This window comes from Pelodiscus sinensis, chromosome 2, assembly GCF_052426305.1.
Source record: "Pelodiscus sinensis isolate ZL-2025 chromosome 2, ASM5242630v1, whole genome shotgun sequence".
Taxonomy (NCBI): domain Eukaryota; kingdom Metazoa; phylum Chordata; order Testudines; family Trionychidae; genus Pelodiscus; species Pelodiscus sinensis.
The window spans coordinates 67,084,671-67,111,145 of NC_143053.1; the positions used below are offsets into that span (position 1 = coordinate 67,084,671).

At 43.3% G+C, this 26,475-nt stretch overlaps 1 protein-coding gene across 2 annotated transcripts in view; it reads right to left on the minus strand.

Moving 5' to 3' along the window:
• The window catches only part of RP1 (RP1 axonemal microtubule associated), a 325,691-nt gene that overhangs the window by 118,279 nt on the left and 180,937 nt on the right, over positions 1-26,475 (minus strand). For both annotated transcript variants that reach the window (XM_075920696.2, XM_025183398.3), the window contains 4 exons: positions 24,281-24,359; positions 19,567-19,622; positions 19,373-19,405; positions 8,860-9,029 (listed from right to left, as the gene is read on the minus strand). In XM_075920696.2, the coding sequence (XP_075776811.2) occupies positions 8,860-9,029; positions 19,373-19,405; positions 19,567-19,622; positions 24,281-24,359 (338 nt within the window). The remainder of the gene's footprint in view (positions 1-8,859; positions 9,030-19,372; positions 19,406-19,566; positions 19,623-24,280; positions 24,360-26,475) is intronic.

Consider the following 26,475-nt stretch of genomic DNA (forward strand, 5'->3'; position numbering starts at 1 on the left):
GTGCTAGGTGCTTTACAACTACATAATAAAAATATAATACATGCCCAGAAAAGCTCATAATGTAAGAAAAAGAAAGATGCAGAGGATTGGGAAAGGGATAAATATATGAATTCTATTAAGCTTAGCAGCTCTTCCATGAGCCTACAGCATTTGACAAAACTAAACCAAAACCAAAAAGGGATGCCAGTACAACTGAAACAAATCATATTATCAAAAAACATGGATTTATTTATTACAATAAATCTATTTTTGATTGTTTGTCCAGATCCACTTTCATAGGTTCTATGGTCAGAATGAGCAATTGTTATTATTCAGTCTGATCTCCTGCATAATCCAGACCACAGAACTTCCTTGAATTAATTCCTTTTTGAACCAGAGTATATTTTAAAATTGCCCATGATTGCACTGTAAACATTGGCAAGTTGTACCAATGGTTAATTATTTTCACTGTTAAAAATGTACATCCCATTTCTAGTCTTCTATTGTCTAGATTCAATGTGCCTGGAATTTGATTGTTTCTCATAAAATGGAAAGGGAGGAGTCTGGTAGGAGGGAATTATATTGTAGAATGACCACAGGAAGGTAGCAAGGAGCCAGAGATGGGGACTGGAACAGATATAACCCCAGTGGGCCAGCAGGGGTGGAGAAAGGGACAGCTATCTCTGCTTCTGTTTTTGAAACTGTGGAAAAAGTTAGTGTAGTTGAAAATTAACTATTGTTTATGTCTTAAACATTGAAAAGGGCAAACTTCTTTTGAGATGTATAGTTGCAAATATTTTGTATCTAAATGCACACCTTCATATACTAGTTGTCAAATAATTGTTATAGGAATAACATGTTTACATACAAATATGGCAAAATCATTTGATGTTATAACTGGTTACTAATATAAGAAACCACTTTATTACAGAATATTTATATTAATGGGAATTAATTGATTATGGGCAGCATGCAAGTAATCTGTCACCCAGCTCAGGAAAACAAGAAAATCATCATTCCAAAAAGTGTCATGTAAAATCAACAGCTTAAGCTAAAGATTTTTGTAAAAATCTGTTTAATTTTATATGACTGCTTTTGGAACTGAAAGCTCTTATGTAAAGAACAGAAAAGTGTTTGGATTTTTGAAGACAGAATTTCATTTCCTGTCAAACTCTAACAAAACAGAAAGAATCTCTCAGAGAAAGGACTGAATAAAAAGAATGAATTAAAAGTAGCTTTGAAAGTTATCTGATGTCTTCCTGCCACAAGAAGAGCAAAGGCAATTATGAAATGTTGCATATTCATTAAGCAGACTGCATATTTAGAACCTGAAAGTGTCACCTAAGACAACTCCAAAGTCATGAAGCCAATGAATGGATGATAGCAACTAATGCTGAAACCAAACAAGCTGGAAAGAGGAGAGTTTGCCTATAATTTCATGAAAATGGGAAGCTGAGGGGTATAAAACAGCGAAGAGAATATTCCTCACTCATCCCCTCTACTTTCCTGCTCCAGAATCACATTTCCCCAAGCAAGTTGCAACAGATAAGAAAGCCAGAGAAAGATTCAAATAGAAACCAACCTCCAAAGAACCTCTCCAAGACTTTAACATGGATTGGTGGGAAGTTAACTCAAATACTGCCATGGGATTGGATTTAAAACTCTCACTGTGCTTTTGGAATATTAAAATACTGTTAAGTATCAGAGGGGTAGCTATGTAACTCTGGATCTGCAAAAGCGACAAGGAGTCCTGTGGCACCTTATAGACTAACAGATTTATTGGAGCATAAGCTTTCGTGGGCAAAGACCCACTTCGTCAGATGCATGTGATATGCATCTGACGAAGTGGGTCTTTGCCCACGAAAGCTTATGCTCCAATATCCTGTTAGTCTATAAGGTGCCACAGGACTCCTCATCGCTAAAATGCTGTTGCAATTAAAAGGGCTAACATTTTCTCTTTGTAATCATCAAATGGTTAGACCATATACTCCTGGAGAGGAGACAGGAACTAAACATTGAGAAACAGGGAAACAATGGGACATAACTGGATTTATGATTGTTAATAGTCATAACTGGCTCTTTTCTATGTAACTAATTTAAATATCTTCTTTGATAGCATAGGTTTTAGATAGGACTGCTTGCTTTGCCCAACTATATACTGTTTAGATTATTATTAATAATCTACTTTTGCCCTTAAACAAAAATCTGCACACATAAATAGTTTTAAGAATCTAATAAAATATTAAAACTGAAAACAATATTTTTGGGAAATAGTACACTTTAGTCTTCTCCTCCCAAGAGAAAAACACCTTGAGAAGCAACTCATTCTCAAGGGTATAATCTCTTCTCTACAGAGATACACACTGAAGAGACTGTAATAAAAGTAACCAATTTATTATTTGTGTTCACAGTTTTCTGTTGTTTTGTTTAATGCTTTCTTTTAATATTGCAACAATCATGATTAATTATTGTCAAGAATGGCCATGCTGCATCAGACCAATGGTGCACCTAGCCCAGTGTCCTGTCTTCAGATAATAGCCAATGTCAGTTGCTTCAAAGAGAATGAACAGAACAGGTAGCCATTAAGTGATCATCCCCTGTCACTCATTCCCAGTTTCTGGCAATCAGAGGATAGAGACAATCAAAGTCTAGAGGCGCATCCCTGACCATCTTAGCTAATGGGGGACCTATCCTCCATGAATGTAACTAGTTTTTTTTTAAATGCCACTGTCGTTTTGGCCTTTGCATAGTCTTGCTCATGGTGTCCCTAAGATATGTAAAAATAAACCTTGTGACTAAGTGCTAGGATCCATACCTTGGGCTGTGTCTAGATTACATGCCTCTGTCATCAGAGGCAAGTAGATTAGACACATAGGCAAAGTCAAATGAAGCCGCGATTTAAATGATTGCGGCTTCATTTAAATTTACATGGCTGCTGCGCTGAGCCGACAAACAGCTGATCAGCTGTTTGTCCGCTCAGCGCGCTAGTCTGGATGCTCCCCTGCCGACATCAAAGCCCTTTGTCGGCAGCCCCGTTATTCCTCGTGGGATGAGGTTTACCTGGGCTGCCGTCAAAGGGCTTTGATGTCGGCAGGGGAGCGTCCAGACTAGCGTGCTGAGTGGACAAACAGCTGATCAGCTGTTTGTCGGCTCAGCGCGGCAGCCATGTAAATTTAAATGAAGCCGCGATCATTTAAATCGTGGCTTCATTTGACTTTGCCAAACAAACAAATCTACATGGCTCCATCAATGGAGCCATGTAGTTTAGACGTACCCCTTGAGTTGGCAGAAGGAGAAACACTTAATCAGCTGGCCTACCATTTTTTGTTTCTCTGAACTAATTATTTTTAGTCATGTTAAAATAAAATTACAGTTTTAAACTACCCCTTTAAATCTCACACTTTCGTTTTCCTTAGTATGTGTGTTTGTTGTTGTTTTCCTCTCATGCTCTTTCCCCCAACTCTCCCAGCTGTGTCAGAGGGCATCACCACATAAATCCTGGGGTTTATTCACAGGAGTGGCATATGTAAGAAATAGGAAATATTTATTCCCTTCTACTTGGCTTCAGCTGGAGTAACATGTCCAATTCTGGACAGCCCACTTTAGGAAAGATATGGACCTAATAAGGAAAGTCCAGAGGAGAGGAACAAAAATGATAAAAGGTTTTAAAAACGTAGGAGCAAATGTTAAAAATCTGGACATATTTAAGTCTTGAGAAAGAAAAAAAAACAACTGAGAGGGGACCAGATAACAGTATTGAACTATAAAGCCTGCTATAAAGAGTACTGGGATCAGTTATTGTCAGAGATCATGTTTGGACATGATTATCAGCTTCTAGGTATGCATGCATTTGTGGCAAACTTCTGTGGGTGCACCTGGAAAATCAGGAAGCTACACACGCTCTTGCCAGGATGTGCACATAAGTGTGCATGTAAATGAGCAATATGCAGATTTACATAGATTTCTGAGGTCAACATTAAGCCCATTGTGTCAAAACAATTAATCTTGCATGTGCTACATTACCTATAGTTCTTCCTCACTGCATTGAATTACTGAAGACATTGTGTAAAACCATAATTTTTGTTCTATTAAGAGTTCATCTTCTGCTAAGTGTTCATCAGAATTCAAAGCTCTCTGTTCATTGTGGCATCATAATCATTCTCACAGTAAACAACTGTGCTGCCACAAATGAGAGCAAGATGAACTCACTTATAAAACAAAGATCCTGTGTTTATTCAAATGTTCTTAGAAATAAGTAGGAAAGGAAAAGAACAACAGAAACTATATCAGTTGAATTGTTCTAAAGAGAATGGTTTTCAAAAATTGCCATGAAACACCAACCACTTTTTAAAATTAGGCCTGCTCCTCTGATTTACTTAAAATGCAACAATGCTTGTAAAATACAGTGACTCATATTGCAAAAAGAAAAACCTTCATGAACAGCAAAAACACTTTCAGAAAATATTAAAGTTTTGACACACAGCAACAGAACCAAGGACATGAACAGCCAAAGGGAAAATATACCATGTCTCCCTAAAACTAAGCCAATCAGAAGAATGGAAATGCACTCAGAAAGCTGTCAGTGTGGCACCATACTGAAATGTGCTCACTGTGGAAAAGTGGAGGCCACTTTAATGAAGTCCAGAGAAGAAGCAAAGCCCCATTCATGTCCCTTGGACATACAGTCCAAACCTCTCCGTCCTCAACGATCTGAAGGAAGGGACGGGGACAGATATTGTATCTCACACTACATTCCCAGCCCTGCCTCCCTAAACACACACACTTAAAATACTAGATCCCATAAAATTAGAGAGAGCAAGATATGAATTCCAAATAGCAAGCAGTAACACCTGTGAATGTCTGAGGCTTTTCTGAGTATTTTCATAGCTAGATAATATCCTCCTTGGAGATGGATGCGTTCCAGGGGGAGGGGACAGGACTTTTTCTCCTTTGAGACTCCAATCATTTCCTAGACCTAAGGCCACAGAAGAGTTTCAAGTTTGGTATGAAGCTGCTTCCCCCATCCCAGATGCTTCAAGAAGTCTCTTTTCATCATCCTACCGTCCTCCGGCAGAGGCAAAAGTAACTTACATTTCTTGCAGGTACTGTCATCTTGCAACTCCTTCCTGAGGGGGCACTCAGGGCAGAGGGGTTTCGATACAGCAATACCTGTAAGAAATGTAAATGCAGGATGGAGTGCAGGGGGCTCAGGGCAGGGGGTTGGGAGGTGTGAGAGTTGCAGAAGCCAGGAGAGGGATGGGGGGGGAGGTTCAGTATATGGGACTGAGGGGATGTGGGAAAGGCTGAGAGTGAGGCCACCATGCTGGCTTGCTGCCTGGACAATGTGCCAGGCCTCCTCCTGCAGTGGAGTACCCTTGCCTGAGCAGTGTACTGAGGTGCACAGCCTTCCTTTCCCCTCTGTCTTGGCTACTGGCTGTATCTCAGTGGCACAGTCTAACACTAAGAATGGCACAGCCTAAGACAGACCTCAGTACTGCAGGACACAAGAACATAAAATCATAAGCCTGAAAGGGACCTTGAAAAATCATCAAGTCCAGTCCCCTGCACTCATGGAAGGTCTAAAGGCTTCCAGATTCACCACATGGTGACCTTCTTAGATGTGATAAATCAACCTCCGAGCACTTTCCTGTCGAAGCCGGTACTCAATAAGGATGGGAATACTAGATTCAGTCAACAAAAGAGCAGCCCCTGCCAACCTTCCTGTGTCGAAAACTGGTCTGTAATTCCCTGGGCTGTTCTTATTTCCCTTTTTATAGATGGGCACTATATTTTCCCTTTTCCAGTCTTCTGGTATTTTTCCCTTCTTCTGTGCCCTTGAAAAGATAATTGCTAATGGTTCAAATATCTCCTCTGTCAGCTCCTTGAGTATTCTAGAATGCATTTCATCAGTCACTGTTGGCTTGAAATCATCTAATTTGTCTAGAGTCATTTTTTAATTTGTACTTTTCCTATTTTAGCTTCTGATTCAATCTCATTTTCACTGGTATTCACTGTGTTAGCTGTCAAATCGCCACCAACCTTCTTGGTGAAAAATGAAACAAAGAAGTCAGTAAGTACCACATTTTATATCCCCCCCCCCCCCCCATTGAGAACCTGGCCTACCTATTCTTGGTCTTCCTCTTACTTCTAATGTGTTGGTAGAATATTTTCTTGCTACCCTCTATGTCTCTAGCTAGTTTGAACTCGTTTTGTGCCTTGGCCTTACCAGTTTTGCTCCTACATACTTGTGCTATTTGTTTATATTCATCCTTTTTAATTTGATGAATATAATTTCCACTTTTTGTAGGATTCTTTTTCATTTTTAGATGATTGAAGATCTCCTGGTTGAGCCAGGGTGATCTTTCACCATACTCCCTATCTTTCCTACAGAGTGAGATAATTTGCTCTTGTGCTTTTAATAATGTCTCAGAAAAACTGCCTAAACGTGAACTCTGTAAACAGAAAAACTGCCAACTGTCTTCAATTGTTTTTCCTCTTAGACTTGCTTCCTCTTAGATCTTACCTACCAGCTCTCTAAGTTTGCTAAAGTCTGCCCTCTATAAATCCTTCCTACCATGCCTTAGACCAGAGGTGGGGAACCCTTTTGGGGGGTTGGGACCCACAGAAAAATCAGTTGAGAGCTGCACACAAGTGAGAAGCGGAAAAAAACCCTCATTGTGGCCCCTGGCTGAGAAGGAGCAAGATACTCCCCACATTCCCCTTGCACTCCAGAGCTTGAGGAGCCCAGCCTAATAGATTTTGTGTGCTCCAGCCCCCAGGGGGAAGTGGAGCAGGAGCTGGAGTGCCAACATGGGCTTCCCAATGCTGGGGATGGGTCCTGAGCCTCTGGGGCTGGATCCAGGCAAGCCGACGGCCACATCTGGCTCCCAGGCCTGAGGTTCCCCACCTCAGCCTTAGACTCACGAACTCTGCTATTTCATGATTGCTTTCACCCTAGCTGCCTTCCTCTTTCAAATTCTCAACCAGTTCCTCCCTATTTGTTAAAATCAATTCTAGAACCGGTTCCCCACCCCCCAGTAGCTTTCTCTACCTTCTGAAATAAAAATTTGACTCTAATGAAGTCCAAGAACTTGTTGGATAACCTGTGCCCTGCTGTACCCAACTGTGTGGAGACAATGCCTGCAGGCAGGAGCAGCACACAGAGACCCCTTGCCTCCTAACAACCCTCAGGGGCCACAGGGAGGTGCTGGTCCGGGAGTAGCATGGGGTCTGGGTAGGCAGGAAGCCTACCATAGCCCGGCTGTACTGCTGGACATTTAGTGACCAAACACAGTGATTGACTATGAAAGGAACCATGGTCTACTGGCTTGTGACCATGGTCTACTGGCTTGTGACCAGCATAGCAGAGCATTAGAGCATGATACTTTACACATTACAGACAATTGCAAATTACCCAGGATTTCAGAGTTAACATGATTAAGAGAACTTTTTAAAAAAACAAGGCAATAAGCAGCACATGCTGTAAAGTACAAGAAAGGACTCTCATTCCTTGATGATTTCATAGAATCATAGAATAATAGGACTGGAAGGGACCTCGAGAGGTCATCGAGTCCAGCCCCCCGCCCTCAAGGCAGGATCAAGCTCCGTCTACACCATCCCTGACAGATGTCTATCTAACCTGTTCTTAAATATCTCCAGAGAGGGAGATTCCACCACCTCCCTTGGCAATTTATTCCAATATTTGACCACCCTGACAGTTAGGAATTTTTTCCTAATGTCCAATCTAAACCTCCCCTGCTGCACTTTAAGCCCATTACTCCTTGTCCTGTCCTCAGAAACCAAGAGGAACAAATTTTCGCCTTCCTCCTTGTGACACCCTTTTAGATATTTGAAAACCGCTATCATGTCCCCCCTTAATCTTCTTTTTTCCAAACTAAACAAGCCCAGTTCATGAAGCCTGGCTTCATAGGTCATGTTCTCTAGACCTTTAATCATTCTTGTCGCTCTTCTCTGTACCCTTTCCAATTTCTCCACATCTTTCTTGAAATGTGGCGCCCAGAACTGGACACAGTACTCCAGCTGAGGCCTAACTAGTGCAGAGTAGAGCGGCAGAATGACTTCACGAGTTTTGCTTACAACACACCTGTTGATACAACCTAGAATCATATTTGCTTTTTTTGCAACAGCATCACACTGTTGACTCATATTCAACTTGTGGTCCACTATGACCCCTAGATCCCTTTCCGCCATGCTCCTTCCTAGACAGTCGCTTCCCATCTTGTATGTATGGAACTGATTGTTCCTTCCTAAGTGGAGCACTTTGCATTTCTCTTTATTAAACCTCATCCTGTTTACCTCTGACCATTTCTCTAACTTTGCTAAGGTCATTTTGAATTATGTCCCTATACTCCAAAGAAGTCGCAACCCCACCCAGTTTGGTATCATCTGCAAACTTAATAAGCGTACTCTCTATCCCAATATCTACATCATTGATGAAGATATTGAATAGTACGGGTCCCAAAACAGACCCTTGAGGAACTCCACTTGTTATCCCTTTCCAGCAGGATTTAGAACCGTTAACAACAACTCTCTGACTACGGTTATCCAGCCAATTATGCACCCACCTTATCGTGGCCCTATCTAAGTTATATTTGCCTAGTTTATCAATAAGATTATCATGCGAATTTACATTATTGAAACCCATTGGAATATGATGGCATTACAGTGGGTTGTGAACACAATAACTAAAGATTGTTGAGCAGGGTTGCAAGAAGAAAATGTCTCAAGATCTGAAGTTATATCATTCCTTCTTGGTAAATAACTATATTTATAGCAACCAGAGTAGCATTTCAAATATATCCTTTAGCTAAAGCAGAATGTCATTATCATTTCAGTGCAGTATTGCATTTGATGACTTACAAGGAATTCATCCGTCGCTCTGGGTAGAAAGCACACATATCCTGGGCTTGGTGGAGAAAGGAGAAGGCTGCCACTTTTGCCCTTTGAGCCATAAATCACAAGGGTTCTTCTACACTTCTGTGGTGTTGGTGAATCTCTGGCAGTTTTAACATGCACTCTCCATTGTTGTGCTAAATAAAAGCAAAAGCAATGTCACATTTTTAACAGTGAGCGGGAATGCACCGGGATTTGTCCATTATTATTACTACAAAGCATTTGGACAGTGTCATAAAGGCACATGATGTTTTGCAGTCAACAGACAGATACACATTCTCTGCCTCAGAGAGACTTAAGTCTGAGGATATGTCTAGACTTGCACTTGATCAACAAAAACTGTTCATCATTCATGGGTGCTTAAGCCCCACACCATGAATGACAAAGGTTTGCCATGGCAAATTAAAGTACAAATGCTTTTTCAGCTGGAGCAGTCTGCTGCTGACAAAACATCACCCCCTCCCCCCCAAGGACTGGAAGGATTTTGTCTCCAAAAGGGCTGACAAATGGCATTCACACACACTGACTTTTAGCAACAAAGCAGTGTCAACACAGATCTATTTAATCACTAGGAGCCCAATTTTAAGCCCAAAAAATTCAGTGGGAGTTCTCTCATTTTGCTACATGATTTAGATTGGGCTGTTAGAGAATTCAGACAGATGCGACGCATTAATTAAATTTTTTGCAAATCCTAAAAATTTCATGAATTTTAGCAGATTATATAACAATTATGGAAATTATATCAAAGTTATGAATTATTCTTCTTGTTTAAAAAGTTGCAGAAAACAAATCAGGGAGAAAAAAAAATACCATATGAGTTAAAAAAGATGCTAGTGATCAAAAGAGTAGTTCCAACTTGCTGGATGGAATTTTCCTATTATTTCAATGTGATTGATATTTGTGGGAACTTGCTGATCTTAACAGAAAGAGAAAATTAAGAATCTATGCTTAGATTGCGATGTGTACTTCTATAGTGTTGTCATTTGCTTATGATTTTAATATCAAGGGAAACTATGTAATGATCACATGTCTGCCTACAATGTGTGTTGTCAAGAGAAATTTTAAAGGCATTTAATTCACTTATAAACCTAGGAGTATTTTTTCCTGTTCTTAAGCTGCTTTCTTTTTCCTGCCTATTTTTTCCCTCCATCTGTTTGTTCTAGTTTCCTTGGCTAATGCTTTTTTCCTGTTTTCTTCTTTGTTCTATGGAGCTTATCCTGTCCCACCCCTCACTCTGTAGAGAAGGCTTTCTGTGTCACAGCTGATTATTCTGTGTCTCTTTTGGGTTCAGACACAGAACAGCAGGCAAAGATGATGCTCACCATCACTCTGGTGGATGACAGGCTAGTTTTTTATCTTTTTAAGGTTATTTCCAGGAATGAGTCAGATGCAATATGTGACAGAAACAAACCTTGTCTAACAAGAAACTTAATTTGCTAGATACATAGGGCCAACTTCAGCCCTGCTGATGCACAGAGATTCAAATTACATCTCCCTATGCCCATCCTGGCATATTGTGCCCCTGAGGAATTCATGCTGGCCAGGGCAGAGTCATTGTTTGAACTGTTGCTCTTTTGGGTATTCCACAATTCCTTCAGTTTCAACCAGGTCTTCACAAAGTAACCCCACAGGCAAAAGGGCTGAACAGGTATACAATGAGTTAGAACGTCCCTTAGACACTCAGGGTGTGTCTAGACTACATCCCTCTGTCGGCAGAGAGATATAAATGAAGCACTTCAAAAGTGCAAATGAAGCCAGAATTTAAATATCCCGCACTTCATTTAAATAATCACGTAATGGTGCTCTTTCGAAAAAGTGCTATTTTGAAATTGAAATTGCAGTCTAGACGCAGTTCTTTTGAAAATGGGGTGATTTTTTGAAAGATCCTGTAAACCTCCAAAAATGAGGTTTATAGGATCTTTCGAAAAAGGCTTCTATTTTTGAAAGAACCGCATCTAAATTGTGGTTTCAATTTCAAAATAATGCTCTTTCAAAAAAGCTCTATTACGTGATTACGCAAATGAAGCACGGGATATTTAAATCCCGGCTTCATTTGCATCCCTCTGCCAACCGGGATGTAGTCTAGACATAGCCCCAGGGTATGCCCCATCTCACCATTCTCATTGAGGACTGCACAGGCTGCCCCTACAACCTGATGGAAGAGAGATTGGGACCGCCTAGGCCTTGCTTTACTTGAGCAGTAGGCAGATAAGCTGGGGTGAATCTATCCCAAGCCAAGAGAAGGTGGTGCTGCATAGTCACAGGATTTCTGTGCAGGGTGCCATGCACTGGGCGCATGATGAGAACAGGAAGCCATTCTGAACAATGTGATTTATTTTAATTGTTGCCTATGGTTGTATCTTTTCTTGATTATTATCTCTGAAGAAAGCTTAATGTATCAGTGATCAGAAAGCTGGAAGTTTCCCAGGAAATGAATCAGAAGTTAACAGATTTAAGGCCTCTTAGGCATCTGTGACTGCTTATTCTCAAGCATTTACTTTTCATTCACTCCATGTCCCAGCCAAACCAACCTAATTGCATTTTCTTTCAATTTAGTAAATTCATTTCAATCTGCTCACTCCAGTCAGGAGAATCATTTTGTCTAACACTTTGGCATCCTTGGACATCTGCTTATAACAATTGTCTATGTTCCAAAAGAACCAGTTGCAAAACCCCAATTGGTTGATGTATAATAGGATGGTGTTGGGGGAAGGTAGCTTTATATTTCTATTTGTCTTTTGTCCAAATCTAGAAGGTCTAACACCACTTCTCTCAGTCCATATTCTGACAAATCTGCTACGAAAATCAGTGGAAGCTCTCAATGTTTAGCCCTCCCGAAAATCTAACTGTTCATTTAAATACTTCATTTGAGATACCCAGGATTCAAAATTTTGGCCTTTGTACCTACCTTGAATGGCCACATCTAAAAAGATACATTTACTTAGTATATCATTTACCATTTGCCATGTTAATGTCAGTAGATTTTATATCTGTATGTTATGTTTATTAGCAATGGCTTTTTTTTCCTTTTGAAAAGTCAGTCTGGGGCTTGTTAAAAGAACTAGGAAGAGGAAGTAGAAAGACTGTTTCTCAAGAAAGTATCAAAATTCTCTCCCTCTTCTAAAAATCAGTGTAACCAAAGCTTTCATTAGCACAGCAATGCTGCCAGTGCATGGGCACTTTGTGAACTTTAACAAATGGTGCTGGATCAGCCTTAATACCATCCCTCCCAATGAGCTTCTTTGACTCTGATACACAAAAGGAATGCTAGCTACAAGTGTGGGAAAAATTAAACTTGCACAAAGAATCAAAAACATTTAAAACAGATATTTTAAAAGTGAAAACTCTAAAATCAAAATATGGACAAATGATACTGATGGCTACATCTTCTTATAAAAGCAATGTAGGTCACTGGTGGCATTTGGTAGATACTGTTCTCTGATTTTCCAACCACAATGCTGTATGTTACCAGGACTGATATAAGGCTATTCTATTTTGCAAGGTGTAGAGGCTGCCTAAATTATTTTACTGAGAATGCACACGGAGATCATTGAAATGTAATGGTCTCAGATTGCTTACTTGCTTGTGTTGTGGTAGCTTCCTATAGTTTGCCAGCCTGCTCGGGTTTGCTTCTTCAGTAATTGTCCACCTGGCAACATTCTTTGTCCCTGCCATTGATAAACAGAGCTGGCATAGGGCACTATCCACAGCAACCTGATCACTGACACTGCTGCAGACTCAAGACAGCTGCAGGTCCACCTGGAGCCAGTTAATCTTTCCGCTGGGGCATAATGTGCATCAGGGTGATAATCACTGGGCTAACAGTGTAACTGGGAAGAGATAAGAGGAGAGAACAGGAAGCAAGAGAGAGCTCCAAGAGTGAGTCTGGGCTGAGGAGTGAAGGCTGTGGGGAAATCTCCCCTTGCTGTAAGGCTGCATTACAGTGAAATACTTTGTATAAAGTCTTGGAGACATAACTGTGTTAGTCTGTAACTTTAAAAATGAGTAGTCTTGACTAACATATATACAATATCACGAGCATTTGTGGGTAAACACCACCCAATTAGATAAGGCCTGAGGAAGTGGGGTTTACCCACAAAAGCTCATGATACTAGATATATATTTTGTTAGTCTCTAAGGTGCCACAGAACTAGTCAATACTTTGTAATGAATGAATAAATACATGGTGAAAGAGTAACAACCCTGGTGTGTGATTGTGACCAAGAGACCACACAAACTTTCCAGGAAACTGATTACACCGGGTAGTGATAGAGGCACACTGCAACATGGACTTTAACTTCAACTTCCTGAAGAGAGGTTCCAGAAAAGATGGAACGAGACTGTTCTCAGTGGTGACAGATGGCAGAACAAGGAGCAATGGTCATAAGTTACAGTGTGGGTGGGGGGTGTCTAGGTTGGATATTAGGAAAAACTATTTCACTAAATGTATGTCTACACAGCAAAGTTATTTCAAAATAATTTTCCAACCATCTACACAGCCAAACAGCTATTTCCAAATTAATTCAAAATAGCAGAGTGCTTATTTCGAATTTGGTAAACCCCATTCTACGAGAAATAACTCCAAATTCGAAATAGTTATTTTGAAATAAGTGCTATGTAGATACTTATTTAGAAATAGGGGGCCTCCAGCCACTCCAGCCTCAACCAAGAACACTCCTCTCACTCTCCCCACCCCCGGAGCCCCTAAAAGGGGTAGACTCTGGCCACAGTGCCTGTACCAGCTCCAAGCCTGCCAGCCCAGAGCCAGCAGTAACTGCCCCTGACCCAGCAGCCCCAAAACATGAGCCAGCAAGCCACTGGCAGCCAGCCATCCACCACTCCCCATAAGCAGTCTGCCAGCTCCCAAGAGCCTGCAGGGCCCGGAGAAGATGGACGCCTTCCTGATCCAGAGTGGAGATCATGGACCTTATTCAGGTTTGGGGAGGATGTCCCCCGTGTCCATGATCTCCACACTAGACGGAGGAATGAGACCGTCTATGGCAGGATAGCTGCCAGCCTGGCCACCAAAGGCCACATGCAAACCCAGGAGCAGGTTTGCATGAAAATCAAGTTGGTCCAGCGAGACCCCCACCCCTGAGCCCTGAGCTTCCCCTCCCCCTTCTTCTCCTTGCTTCCCCCTTCCAGCTCCCTCCTCCCAGGTTTCCCTCTCCCCCTTCCACTCTCTTTTCTCCCCTCTCCCACCTCCTTTCCCCAGTCTCACCAGACTTTAATTCCCCCCCTGCCAGTTTTGTTGAATAAAGAGAGCTTGTGTTCATGAAAATACATGTATTTTATTTGACATCAGGAAGGGGGGTTAGGGAGGGGTAAGTGGAAGGACGTGAGGGAGGAATGAGGCACAAGCCCCTAGTGGAGCAGACCAAAGAGGCTCTTAGTGCTCCTCAGGGTAGAAGCTCTCCCGCAGTGCCTCCTTGATACTGACAGCCCCCTGATGGACCTCCCGGATGGCAGCCTACAGAAAGTGCAGCCAGGCTTGCAGCAATCCGTCTACGGGTATGTCTAGACTACATGCTTCTGTCGCCAGAGGCATGTAGATTAGGCTACCTGACATAGGAAAATGAAGCAGTGATTTAAATAATTGCTGCTTCATTTAAATTTAAATGGCTGCCACGCTGTGCCGATCAGCTGTTTGTTGGCACAGCGCGGTAGTCTGGACACCTGGGGGTCAACATCAAAAGCATTTGTCGACCTCCCAGGTATGCCTCCTGGCCCCACACAGTCCTGGCCTGGTGCCCTGCTGGAACTGGTTCTGGCCAGCCTTAAATGCAATTCAGAGTCCACTCAGTGTGGATGCATTATTTCAAAATAGCAAAATGCTATTTCGAAATGCATTTTGTGTGTAGACGCGTTATTTCGAAATAAGCTATTTCTAAATAACTATTTCAAAATAAGATATTTTGAAATAACACTGTAGCATAGACATGCCCTAAGAGAGGAGAAGCACTGGAATGGGTTACCTAGGGAGGTTGTGGAATCTCCATCCCTAGAGGTTTTTAAGTCCTGGCTTGACAAAACCCTGGCTGGGATGATTTAATTGGAGTTGGTCCTGCTTTGGGCAGGGGGCTGGACTCGATATCCTCCTGAGGTCTCTTCCTGCCCTATGATTCTATGGACTCAGATTAACGTGCCAGTAGTCTGGGTACTACCTGTGATCATTTTCATCCCATCAGCAGAAAACTGAAGGAAGAGAGTGGACTATCGAAAACCTAAGGAATTTCTGGGGAGACATTTCTCTGTGCTTTTCATTTGATTTTGTATATATTTCTGCCCAATATCCTCACATGACATAATCTAAAAATATCTGTTAACTTAACTGCTTTCATGCTGCTGAACCACATTCTGTGCAACACCCATAAACTCCTGCAATACCCCAGAGCATCCCATGAACCATGTTACAGCAGTCCAGCTCCTTTTATCTGTTTGTAACATAAATAACATTGTGCTAGACTATATTTTGCCTCTTCCTTGTTACTAGAAGAAAATCCATTATTCTGCACTATTCTAAGTCTAGCTATCATGAGGAATGGGACAGGGGAAAGACAGGGTAGAAGGAAAAAGGAAACAGTAAATCATCCTTGCAATATAAAGCAAATCTTTACAGGGTCATGAAGCATCTGATTCATTCTGATTCTCCTCTGAGTGCTGAGAGCAATTATTCATCTTCTTTGTCAAAGCAAGTGTACTGTAACCCCCCTCTCTTGCATCAAGCACCCAACATGCAGGCCCAGCCTTTGGGCAAGGTGAGCGAGGCTGTTGCCATGGGCCCCATGCAATCAGGGCCCCGGCCATTCACTCGCTGCCCTTACTGGGAGCCGTGCAGCTCAGGGTCCCACGCTGCCCAGCTCCCGGCCCCTCCCACCCAGCCACTCACTCGTGGCCATGCAGATCAGTCACACTGCCTTGGTCCCCACAAACTCTTTGGCTGGGCCTGCCAACATGGGATGAAGAGGGCACGAACCCTGCTTAGTTTGACAGAGTCTATTCATAATTTGCAGATGGTCTGGAGCTTGATGTAGTTCCACCTCCTATAGGCAGACGCAGAACTCTTGCCTCTGGCAGTTCATGGGTAAAATTGTTGTGGCCCATTTTCCTGTATCTATAATGAATGCTTCATTTCCAGAAGGTAGAGAAGCAGCCTGACTGAAAAATACCAAGATTCAGCTACCGCTCCAGAGACCTGCTTAACAATGATGATCAGCACAGTTTCAAATACCCCTATTTGGAGAGAAGGCTGAGCAACATTAGCCACAAGAAGGAGATTTTCTGGATTCCAAGAGTAGCTTATTATCGCTAAACTATTTTGATGGTGTGACCTTTGCTTTCAGACAGATCTCAGCACAGTGATCTATGCCTCTGTGACCTTGAGGCAAGGCTGGAGTACTATAATGCCTGTTTCCGATGGCTTCTCTTGGAAATGACTTTCAGGCTGCAATTATAGAAGGTGACATCTTAACTGCTCAAGGGCCTTCATTGTGAGAACCAATAACACCAGCACTCCTCCATCAGCACTGGTTGATTGTTATTCTTTGAGTGTGTTTAGTAGTTAAACCTTAAATACAGTCTGTGAGAGGATGTACCTTTCATACTATGATCTGCGGTATTCGTTAAGATCAGCAGAGTTGAAATTGCTGGGTGCAGACTTGAGAGGTCAGACCAAAGGTCTTCTCCATTATGGGTCTGTGGCTTTGGGAGTTCTCTTTACTTTGACATGCACTGAGATATTGCACATCAGTGGATTCCTGTGTCTTGAGTTCAAGACCACCTTCCTCCCCCCCCCCTTTTTTCAGCTAGTCTCCCACAAGCGTCTGTCTTCTCTCCCATATTATTCAACAGCTATATGCCATAGCTAATTCAACAACACAGGCTGAAATGTCACCCATATTCATATGAGATGTAGGTCTATATCTCCTTTGTATCAACCAGTACCATCCATGCCCAGCTGAAATCAGCACCTGAATGAAAAACAGATGCCTAGCAATTAATCCAGCAAGAGAGAAGTGTTGCTCATAGTCAGACGGAGGCTTTTCAAAAACACTTGCTTCCTCTTTAACATTGGCACTCTTGAAGTCATCTGTCCTCGACTGACAAATTAGCTTTGGTGTCTTTATGGACTCCTCAATGCTACCAAAGGCTCAGATAGCTAAAGAACACCTAACTACCATATTGGCTGCCCGAAAGATGGTGCCACATCCTGTCAGATACATAGTCATGATTGGCATATTCATGCTTGATTATTGCAGTAGAATACATCTTGGAATGAAGTCACAGCCTGGTAAATCTCAACCCTGTACGAAAACAGTAGCCCATCTGCTTAGTAACATAGGCTACCATGAACACGTCTCCCTGAGGCTCTACTCTGAACTGAATGCTAACTGACTATAAGGTCCATTTCAAGGTCTCTGTTGGGATAATCATAGCTCTCCATGGGAATTACCCTACTGACCTGAGAGATTGCTGCTCCATCCATGAAAGCTATATTTCACTAGAACAATGCAACTGTTGACCACAGAGGAGATTTTGAGATACCAAACTTTCACAGAAGTTGGAGCTACATTTAGCCTATGGACATATCCCTTAGAAAAGGTAAGTGACCATAAGAGTAGCCGTTTTCGAAACTAAATTCAAAGCTCAGTTCTTTGACTTTATTTTTCCTCAATAAGTTTTTCATATACAGACACCAACTCACTCACTTCACTCACCCACAAATGTAAATCAAATACTTATGAACTCGTCAAGCTATTTCTCCTTAAAGCTGGCAAGGAAGGAAAAAAGAGGTTATGTCTAGCTTTAAATCCCTGACTATTACAATGATAGATACTACATCAGTGGATAGGTAAATAGATTTCTAATATTAAGATTTCATTAACTTAGCCAATTTTATTCAATCAAATGAGAATACCGCATTTAACTACACTGACCAATTGTGTAGTTTAAGTTTAAATTATTTTTGGATACTCTTAGAAAACTCTGCTCAACTCTGACCTGAAATTTTTTCCACTGTCACTTCACAATACATTTTTCAACTCACTGATGCTTGCTGGGGAAGCTGTCCCTGTGCATTAAGTGACAGTGGCACTGGGTAAACAAACCAGTTCTTGAAATCTATCCTCAGAGGAATTTATGACTGATTTCAGGATTGAGTAACAGAGATGGAAAGAAAACCAAAAATGGGTTGTGTGAAGTACAGGCAGTCCCCGAGTTATGCGGATCCGACTTATGTCGGATCCACAGTTATGAACGGGGCTTTTCTTGCCCCGGAGGACGGGAGCAGCGGGACGCCCAGATGCGCCGCGGTCTGCCACCCCTGTCCTCCGGGGTGAGAAAAGCTGCTCCCCGTCTCCCTGGTCTGCAGGGAGATGGGGAGCAAAGTCTTGGAGCACGCTCGCAGCGGGACAGCCCAGGTGCGCTTGAGCTGTCCCCCTGCGGGCGTGCTCCAAGGCTTTGCTCCCCGTCTCCCGACCAGCAGACCAGGGAGATGGGGAGCAAAGCCTCGGAGCATGCCAGCAGTGGGACAGCCACGGCGCGCCTGGACTGTCCCACTGTCCACGTGCTCTGCGGTTTTGCTCCGCATCTCCCAGGTGGAGACGGAGCAAAGCTGTGGAGGACTTGGGCGGTCCCGCCACCCCCGTCTCCCTGGTCTGCTGGGGGGGGGGGGGTGCAGCTAGTGCCCCCCCAGCAGACCAGGCTTTTCTTGCCTACCCCTGGAGTAGAGCAGCTGGGGGCTGCCTGGTTGGTCCCGCAGCGCCACTCCGGACCAACCCAGCAGCACCCCAGCTGCTCTGCCCCAGGCATCCTGATTCAGCTGCTGCTGGTCAGTTTCAGCAGCGGCTGAATCAGGACGCCTGGGGCAGAGCAGCTGGGGTGCTGCTGGGTTGCTCCAGTAGCGCCGAGGAGCTGCGCTACTGGAGCAACCCAGCAGCACCCCAGCTGCTCTGCCCCAGGCGTCCCCAAGTCAGCCGCTGCTGAAACTGACCAGCAGCTGACTACAGGAAGCCCGAGGCAGAGTTGCTCTGCACCAGGCTTCCTGAAATCAGCCGCTGATCAGTTTCAGCAGCAGCTGACTTGGGGACGCCTGGGTTTCTTAAGTTGAATCTGTATGTAAGTCAGAACTGGCATCCAGATTCAGCCGCGGTTGAAACTGATCAGTTTCAGCAGCGGCTGACGCCAGTTCCGACTTACATACAGATTCAACTTAAGAACAAACCTACAGTCCCTATCTTGTACGTAACCCGGGGACTGCCTGTATCTCCTTTGCTCAATTCATTTGAAAAAAAACTTGACACACCACCTTTATGGATCATCATCAGCCAATTTCTATGCATTTTCTCAAGTACTTAATACGTTACACAAATTATTACTGTGCGAGGAACTCATTTTCTTCATTTATTTGTTCATAGTATACTGAAACTGAATTTAGCTTTAAAGTCAACATTCTGGGAGGAGAATGTAAAGTGTTTCTCACCTTTGGTGGATGCCTTCTGCAAATTATCCTTTTCTAGAATAAACAAACAAAAAAGTTGTCTTTAGCTTTATCAGAAAACAAAGATGTCTAAAGTTATAATCACATTCACAAGAAACTAACATTATCAGCCATAACTAGTCATTTAATATGTAGAATGTTTTTATAATGCAAATTCTCTATACTGGAATACTTACTTTTAGCAATTAGCTCTCGCTCAGTCTTCCCATCATCCTGATATTCATCTAACCATCTTTCATTGTAAAAAGATAATGAGAATTATGGTAGTTAGCAATTAATCTTATTATAAAGAATCTCCAGATTATTTCCCCTCCTTTCACCAACATTTTTGTGTATCTCTTGTCAAGCTAAGTCTTGTAAACACTTACTGGGACAAGTTCCCTCCTGATATGAAGTGGCACAGCTCCACTCATTCAGTGAAATTGTGCCAATTTTCACCACAGATCATTTGACCCACTATATTACTACCAGACAATGAGATTACTCATGGTAGTTAGCACTACACCTGATAGTAACTAGTAAGTATTGACTGATTTCTTAGATGCTAAGAAGCTCTATGCAGCTTCTAGAGCTTCTGTGGAGGGCATCCAGGAAGATGAATTTCTCCTCTGTTTTGCCCTTCACTGTATATTACCAGATTTGAGGGACTTAACTCTAAACTCGGCATACTAAAAAAATAGACCTACATACTTCTTAAATCGATCCCCCTACCTCATATTAGAACCTTTTAAAGCCTTTAAATGGGTACTTTTATTTTAAAATATTGGTAACTATTATACGCTTCCAAGTTAGTGGCTCCCTTTTGGTGCATCCTTTATTTAAATCTAAACAACTGCAATCCAGTCTACTCTCCATATACAAAGTAACTGTGTAAATAAATCTGTGTACAGAGAGAAGAGTAGACTCCATTATGTTCAAACTATTGTTGCCATAAATACCTTGATTAACCTTTGTGAATTCTCTTCTGATTGCCTCCAAGGAAGCAGAAGATCACTAACCATTTTTAAAAATAGACAGGAAATTTGGTTCATTGGTAGCAGTTACTGCAGGCAAAGAATTACAGAGGCCCCTCTAGTTCTATAGATAATGTCTCTAACCTTTTTCTAGTGCTTAATAAGTTCTTTTTGACAAGGCAGTTTTATAGCAAGTCCACAGTCTCAGTCAAGTATCCCTCCCTTAGGAGAAATCTCATAAAATCTCTCTGACATTACAGAAACAATTGTCTCATCTGTCTACTCTTCAAACAACCAACTTTAATGTAAACCAAACTAATTAAATAGCCGAATAGATAAAAAACTAATAATTACAATAATAGTGTTCAGGGGGAAGTTGTTAGCTAACAATTTGCAAGTTTTGGGGTTTTTTTTGGCAAACTGAGGTTTTTTAAGCTAGAGGGCAATTTTCTCTTAAAAACAGGTAATGATTCCTTTCTTGACTGAATTTCTAATTGATAAGTAAAATTGTAAGACAACCGCCACCCAAAAAAATGATTGAGCTGACATGAACAAGTATTTTGTAGCCAAAAAATATATAGTCCAAGCATTTGGAAAGCCTGAAGTGCAATGCATAATCTGCTTCATTTTAAAATACGCTTCTCTGATTTATATTTATATTGTTAGATATAGATATAATACCCACAAATGCACATCTTTTCATATTTAATTCTACCAGATGCAAGCCTATCTAAAGTTTATATGGTGGTTGGTTCACCATACAAATTGCTAAAGGCTAGGTTGTTGTCTAGGCTAGCAAAATATCTGGAACAGAAGAATGTTCAGTCACTGTGAGCAGGATATTTTCCAAATTTGACCTTTGCTTCTTGAGTAGAGAAACATTTTAATATCCTCTAGAATTGCATCTAGATATAAAGTTCTCTTCAAAGATTTCCATTATAGTAAGTTCACTCTAATGACCTTTAGTGACTGGGAAATGCAAAATGAGCTGACCTTAATCCTTGTAATGTAACATCTTCTAAGGAACAGAAAACTGAAAGGTTATTTAGTTTTATATGGTATATATGTGCAAGGCAAAGGAAAAATTATTGCACCATTTCACCCACAGAACATTTGGCTTTTGATCTTTTTCCATACACTCCCATGCTGATTTAGCAGCCTTTTCTACATGGCTTAGAACAGTGAATTCTGTTCACCCCTTACTTCCTAGGGGTATGTCTACACTACAAAGTTAGTTCGAACTAACGGACATTAGTTCGAACTAACTTTCCTAGGCGCTACACTAGCGCTCCGTTAGTTCGAACTTAATTCGAACTAACGGAGCGCTTAGTTCGAACTAGGTAAACCTCATTTTACGAGGACTAACGCCTAGTTCGAACTAGCTAGTTCGAACTAAGGGCTGTGTAGCCCTTTAGTTCGAACTAGTGGGAGGCTAGCCCTTCCCAGGTTCCCCCTGGTGGCCTCTCTGGGCACAACCAGGAAAACTCTTCTCCTCTCCCGCAGCCCCGGGCCCTTAAAGGGGTAGACTCTGGCCAGACGGCACTAGAGTCAGCCAGCCCTGCCAGGAGTCTCTGCCCCGAACCAGTGGCCCCACCATGAGCCAGGCAGCCAGTGCGAGTGACACGTCCCCTGCCCAGTCCCCCAGCACCCAGGGGCCGGCCAGGGGCCGTAGACGGCGCGTGGCCTCCTGGACTAGTGCGGAGGTCATGGACCTCATTGAGGTTTGGGGGCAGGCCCCCAACGTCCATGATCTCCGCACTAGGAGGAGGAATGCGGCCGTCTATGGGCGCATAGCAGCCGCCATGGCCACCAGGGGACACAGGCGCACCCAGGAGCAGGTGCGCATTAAAATTAAAAAGCTGCGCCAGGCGTACACCAGGGCCACAAGAGGCGGCGCCACTGCAGGGGCTGCCACCTGCCCCTACTTCACTGCCCTCCACCAAGTCTTGGGGGGCAAGGCGGTCCATGCCAGCCCGGGGGACATCGAGCCAGGACCAGAGGGCCCTGACCTGGGCACACCAGAAGGGTCACCGCCAGCAGCGTCGTCCAGGGAGACCGTACCAGGTAAGTAGTTTGAATTAAGTAGTTCGGGGGGGGGAGGTGGGAGGGAGACCAGGGACCGCGCGCGTGGGCCATGCCTTCCACGGATCACGCAGACACCTGTGCACGTGCGAGCACGTGCCATGCCACCCTTGGGCAGGTGGCTCCAGCTGCGTGACACCCAGGGGCCATTGCCCAATAGGCACATGCTTGTGCAAAGAGACGTGACATGCTCCCGACCCCGGGGCAGGACCCAGCAGGATGATTTCCCTTCACATGTCCCCTCTACACGGAGGCAGGGGACATCTCCCCTTCCCCCCCGCCGCCCCGGCCACACTATACATGGCACAGGGACATGGGTGCGGTCTTGGGGCAGCTCCCAGTCCCGGGGAGAGCCAGACATCCTGACCATGGCCTCTGTACAAGCACAGCGGCTGTGACGGTGCAGGACATGGTCACCCTCACGTTGTGGAGTTGGGGAGGGGGCTGGGCATCATCCTCTGCGTCCCCAGGGAGAACTGACCCCTTCTCTTCTTTCTCTACAGCTGCACCAGCTGCTCGTGCAGGGCGCACCACCCCGCCTGGGACATGCTCCCGCACCCGCGGCCTGCTCCGGACTGCCAGCACGGAGCAGGAATACTGGGACCAGCACGTTGGGGCCCTGCAAGCCGTGCACCGCACACTACGGTCGTGGATGCAGGAAGACCTGCAGGTCCGCCACGAGCTGCTGTCTGAGCTCCGAGGGCTGAGCACCAACCTGCAGCTCCTGCTGCAGAGCATGGTGCCCCGTGCTGATCCTGCACCAGCTGTCCCCCCAACTGCTGTCCCTCCTCCCACTCCTGCTCCCCCTCCCACCTCTCCCTCCTCAACCCCCACAACCTCTTCCTCAATGTCCACACCCCCCACCTCAACCTCCGCACCCTCCACCCCATCCCCCCGGGGACGCCGAGGCCCCCTCCCTCGCCGTACTGGGAGGCGGTCGGCCCGGCAAGACCCCCACCCCTGATCCTTCAGTTTCCCCACCCCCTCCTTTCCCTTGCTTCCCCCTTTCAGCTCCCTCCTCCCAGTTTTCCCCCTCCCCTCTCCCAGCCTCTCTCTTCCCCTCTCCCACCTCCTTTTCCCAGTTTCCCCGAGTTTTGTTAAATAAACAGAGTTTCTATTTTTGAACACACGTGTCCTTTATTTTGTACATCAATAAGAAGGGGGGCTAGGGAAGGGTAAGTGGAAGGAGGTGAGGGAGGAATGGGGCACGAGCCCCCGATGGGGAGGACTGGGCTGGCTCTGCGGGCTTCTGGGGGTGGAAGCTCTCCTGCAGCCCCCCGATTGTCCCCTCTCCCCAGATGGCAGCCTGCGGCAAGTGCAGCCGGTCTGATGGCCGAGTGGTGTGATGTGCCCAGTGTGAGTACTTCGGGCACTCCAAGCCAGGACTGGTTTGTAAGCGGGGCACCCCTGAGAACTGTCTGTCCGGGGTGGGGGTCGGGACCCTTTAAGCGCAGCCCTCGGCTAGCCTGAGACTGCATCTCCTCGCTCTAAGTCCTCCTCTGATGCCCTGCCGGCACTGCTTCCGGCCATCCTTAAGCCCTGTTCAGAGTCCACTCAATGTGGACTTGCTAGTTCGAATTAGCAAAACGCTAATTCGAACTAGTTTTTAGTTCTAGATGCGTTAGTTCGAACTAGCTTAGTTCGAATTAACTAATTCGAACTAAGTTAGTTCGAACTAGCGCTGTAGTGTAGACGTACCCTAGAAGACTGCTGGTCAAGATTCATATACAGTACTCAGGCTTTATGCTGGCACCAAAGTATTTTTAAAGTGTTTGGCTCTGTTCCTGCAATGTTTTTCTTAAGCTGTTCATTAGTATAATGAACTACAATTCTGATTTTCCCATGCATGGCATACCTGTTACAGGGAAACATAATTTCTTGATCATCGTCCTCTTTAAATTTGACCACAACCTTTTCAAGGAACCATCCATTGCCTGGGTTGAAATGACAAAAGTTTACTTACAATTTTGTTGTTGTTGTTGAGAAAAAAAAATCTTTAAGAGAAAAGTTGAAATCAAACTAGCTGCTTTCCCCACAGCAGATCCCATTAGGTCAAAACAGCTAAAGAAGTGAAAAGTTAACCTCACAAGAGTCTCATTCTGCTTCTAAGCCACAATGTTCCTATGCATAGTCAGGAGACTATTTTGATTTCAGCTGAGTATTCTTTGTTTGGATATGGGTGTGCACTAGCATCTGTAAACTGCTACCATCACTCCCACTCCGACCTATGCTCTTCTATTCCTTCAGTTCAAGTTCACATATGGGTATTAGGACAATATTCTGTAATATACCAGGGTTCATTATAAGAACCAAATTCCTTGGCCCGTTGGGAATGAAGTACATGATGTTATTAATGTGGAGTGCATTGGATTAATATATAACGTCCTCATTCATGTGTTCTCTTACAATAGCCTTACATGGTCTCTGAAAAACATAAGCTTTCGATCTTGAAAAGAGTTCAATAAAAACCATTTGAAATAAATCAAGGCAAAGTGTGGCGTAAGAAATGAATAAGCATTAAAGTAACTAATTCTGACTTTAAAAAAATTGAACAGAGGAGGTTCTTCTATTGAGGTAAAAACCTCTTCACTAAGCTTTTCAAATTTGTGTTTTCTTCAAGCTTTGGTTTCAAGGGCACGTTTTTGTTCAGCTTTTTCCTTCTATAAAGAGACCAAAGCATACTCTTAACTAAACTTCTTACAAGTTATTGCCCAAGGTAATCACATATCCTGCATTTATGTAACACTTTAAGTGTGAAAAATCCAAGCACTTTACAGATTATTTATATAGTGTTCACTTACTATCACTGAATTGCCTCAAACTACCACTCACCTATCACCATTCTCTGGGGTAGAACACAGGAGCCATTCTCTACCAGCAATACTAAACAAGTGCCTAGCAACTTTCTACATATGGTATACATAGTAACCACCATTGTAGAGAGAAGAATTTAGTAATAAGTTAGTCAACTGAAAACACAGGAGGAATTTAGGTACGCTGAATATAATGACCTAATTTAGAATTTGGCCATGGTTAACACTAGCATTCTTGCAAAAAGGACAAAAGGAATGTTAAAAACCTTATTTTCACAATTTATCTGAAAGATATTTCCCATCGGACAATGGGCAGTGCATCGATCCAGTACTGACTCAGATGGAAGAATGTCACCTACTGATTTATAAGAACATCTCCTAGTGCACTGGGTTTTTTTCTTAGGCAATGCCCATTCCAGCCAAGTACTAGGAGCAGAAGGAAATTATTATTTTAAAATAAAGTGTACATGAGCTGAAGTTGACAAGGTGGGTTACATCATATCTTTTATGGAATCTAACAAAAAGCTCTGTGTAGCTTGAAGCTTGTCTCTTTCACCATGTTGGTCTAATATCAGGTATTATTTAACTCACCTTGTCAAACTTCTTATAATTCTACTCCTCCTCCATGCCTTCCCTCCAACTTGTACACTTACTCATTTCAACTGGTCATTAATTAGATTGTAAGCTTTAGGAGTAAGGACAATATATTTACACAGAGCCTAAGACAATGCACTGTGATCCTCAATAATAAGTATTAACTAGATTTCTCCTGCTTAGGAGATCCAATCTGACTCTACTCTGCAAATAGAGTAGACTTGAAAATGTCATCTTTTCTTTTATACTATGCCAGTGATATTCAAATGTATTACACATTGATCTTGATCTCACTTCACTTATCCACAGATATGATCAAGGCTAGTCTCATTTTGTTTAAGACCATAGAGAGCAAATGTAATGGCATGCACAGGAACAATTCCACACTGCCCAGCAACATGAAGCAAATGGCCTAGTGTTGCCAGATTCTCTCTGCGTCCTCTGTGGAGCAAGGATGTTGTTATGGTTCTCAGAGAGTTGACTTAATGGCAAAGTGGCATCAAATCACGGCTCTAACTCTATTTCTGTTCCTTATTTTCATTCGCTGTCTTCTGAAGAATCATTTTATCCAGCTCTATAAGAGTTACCATGGTGAATTCTTCTGGGGTACTTTGTGAGACCAACAAACAGCACTCTTTTCAAA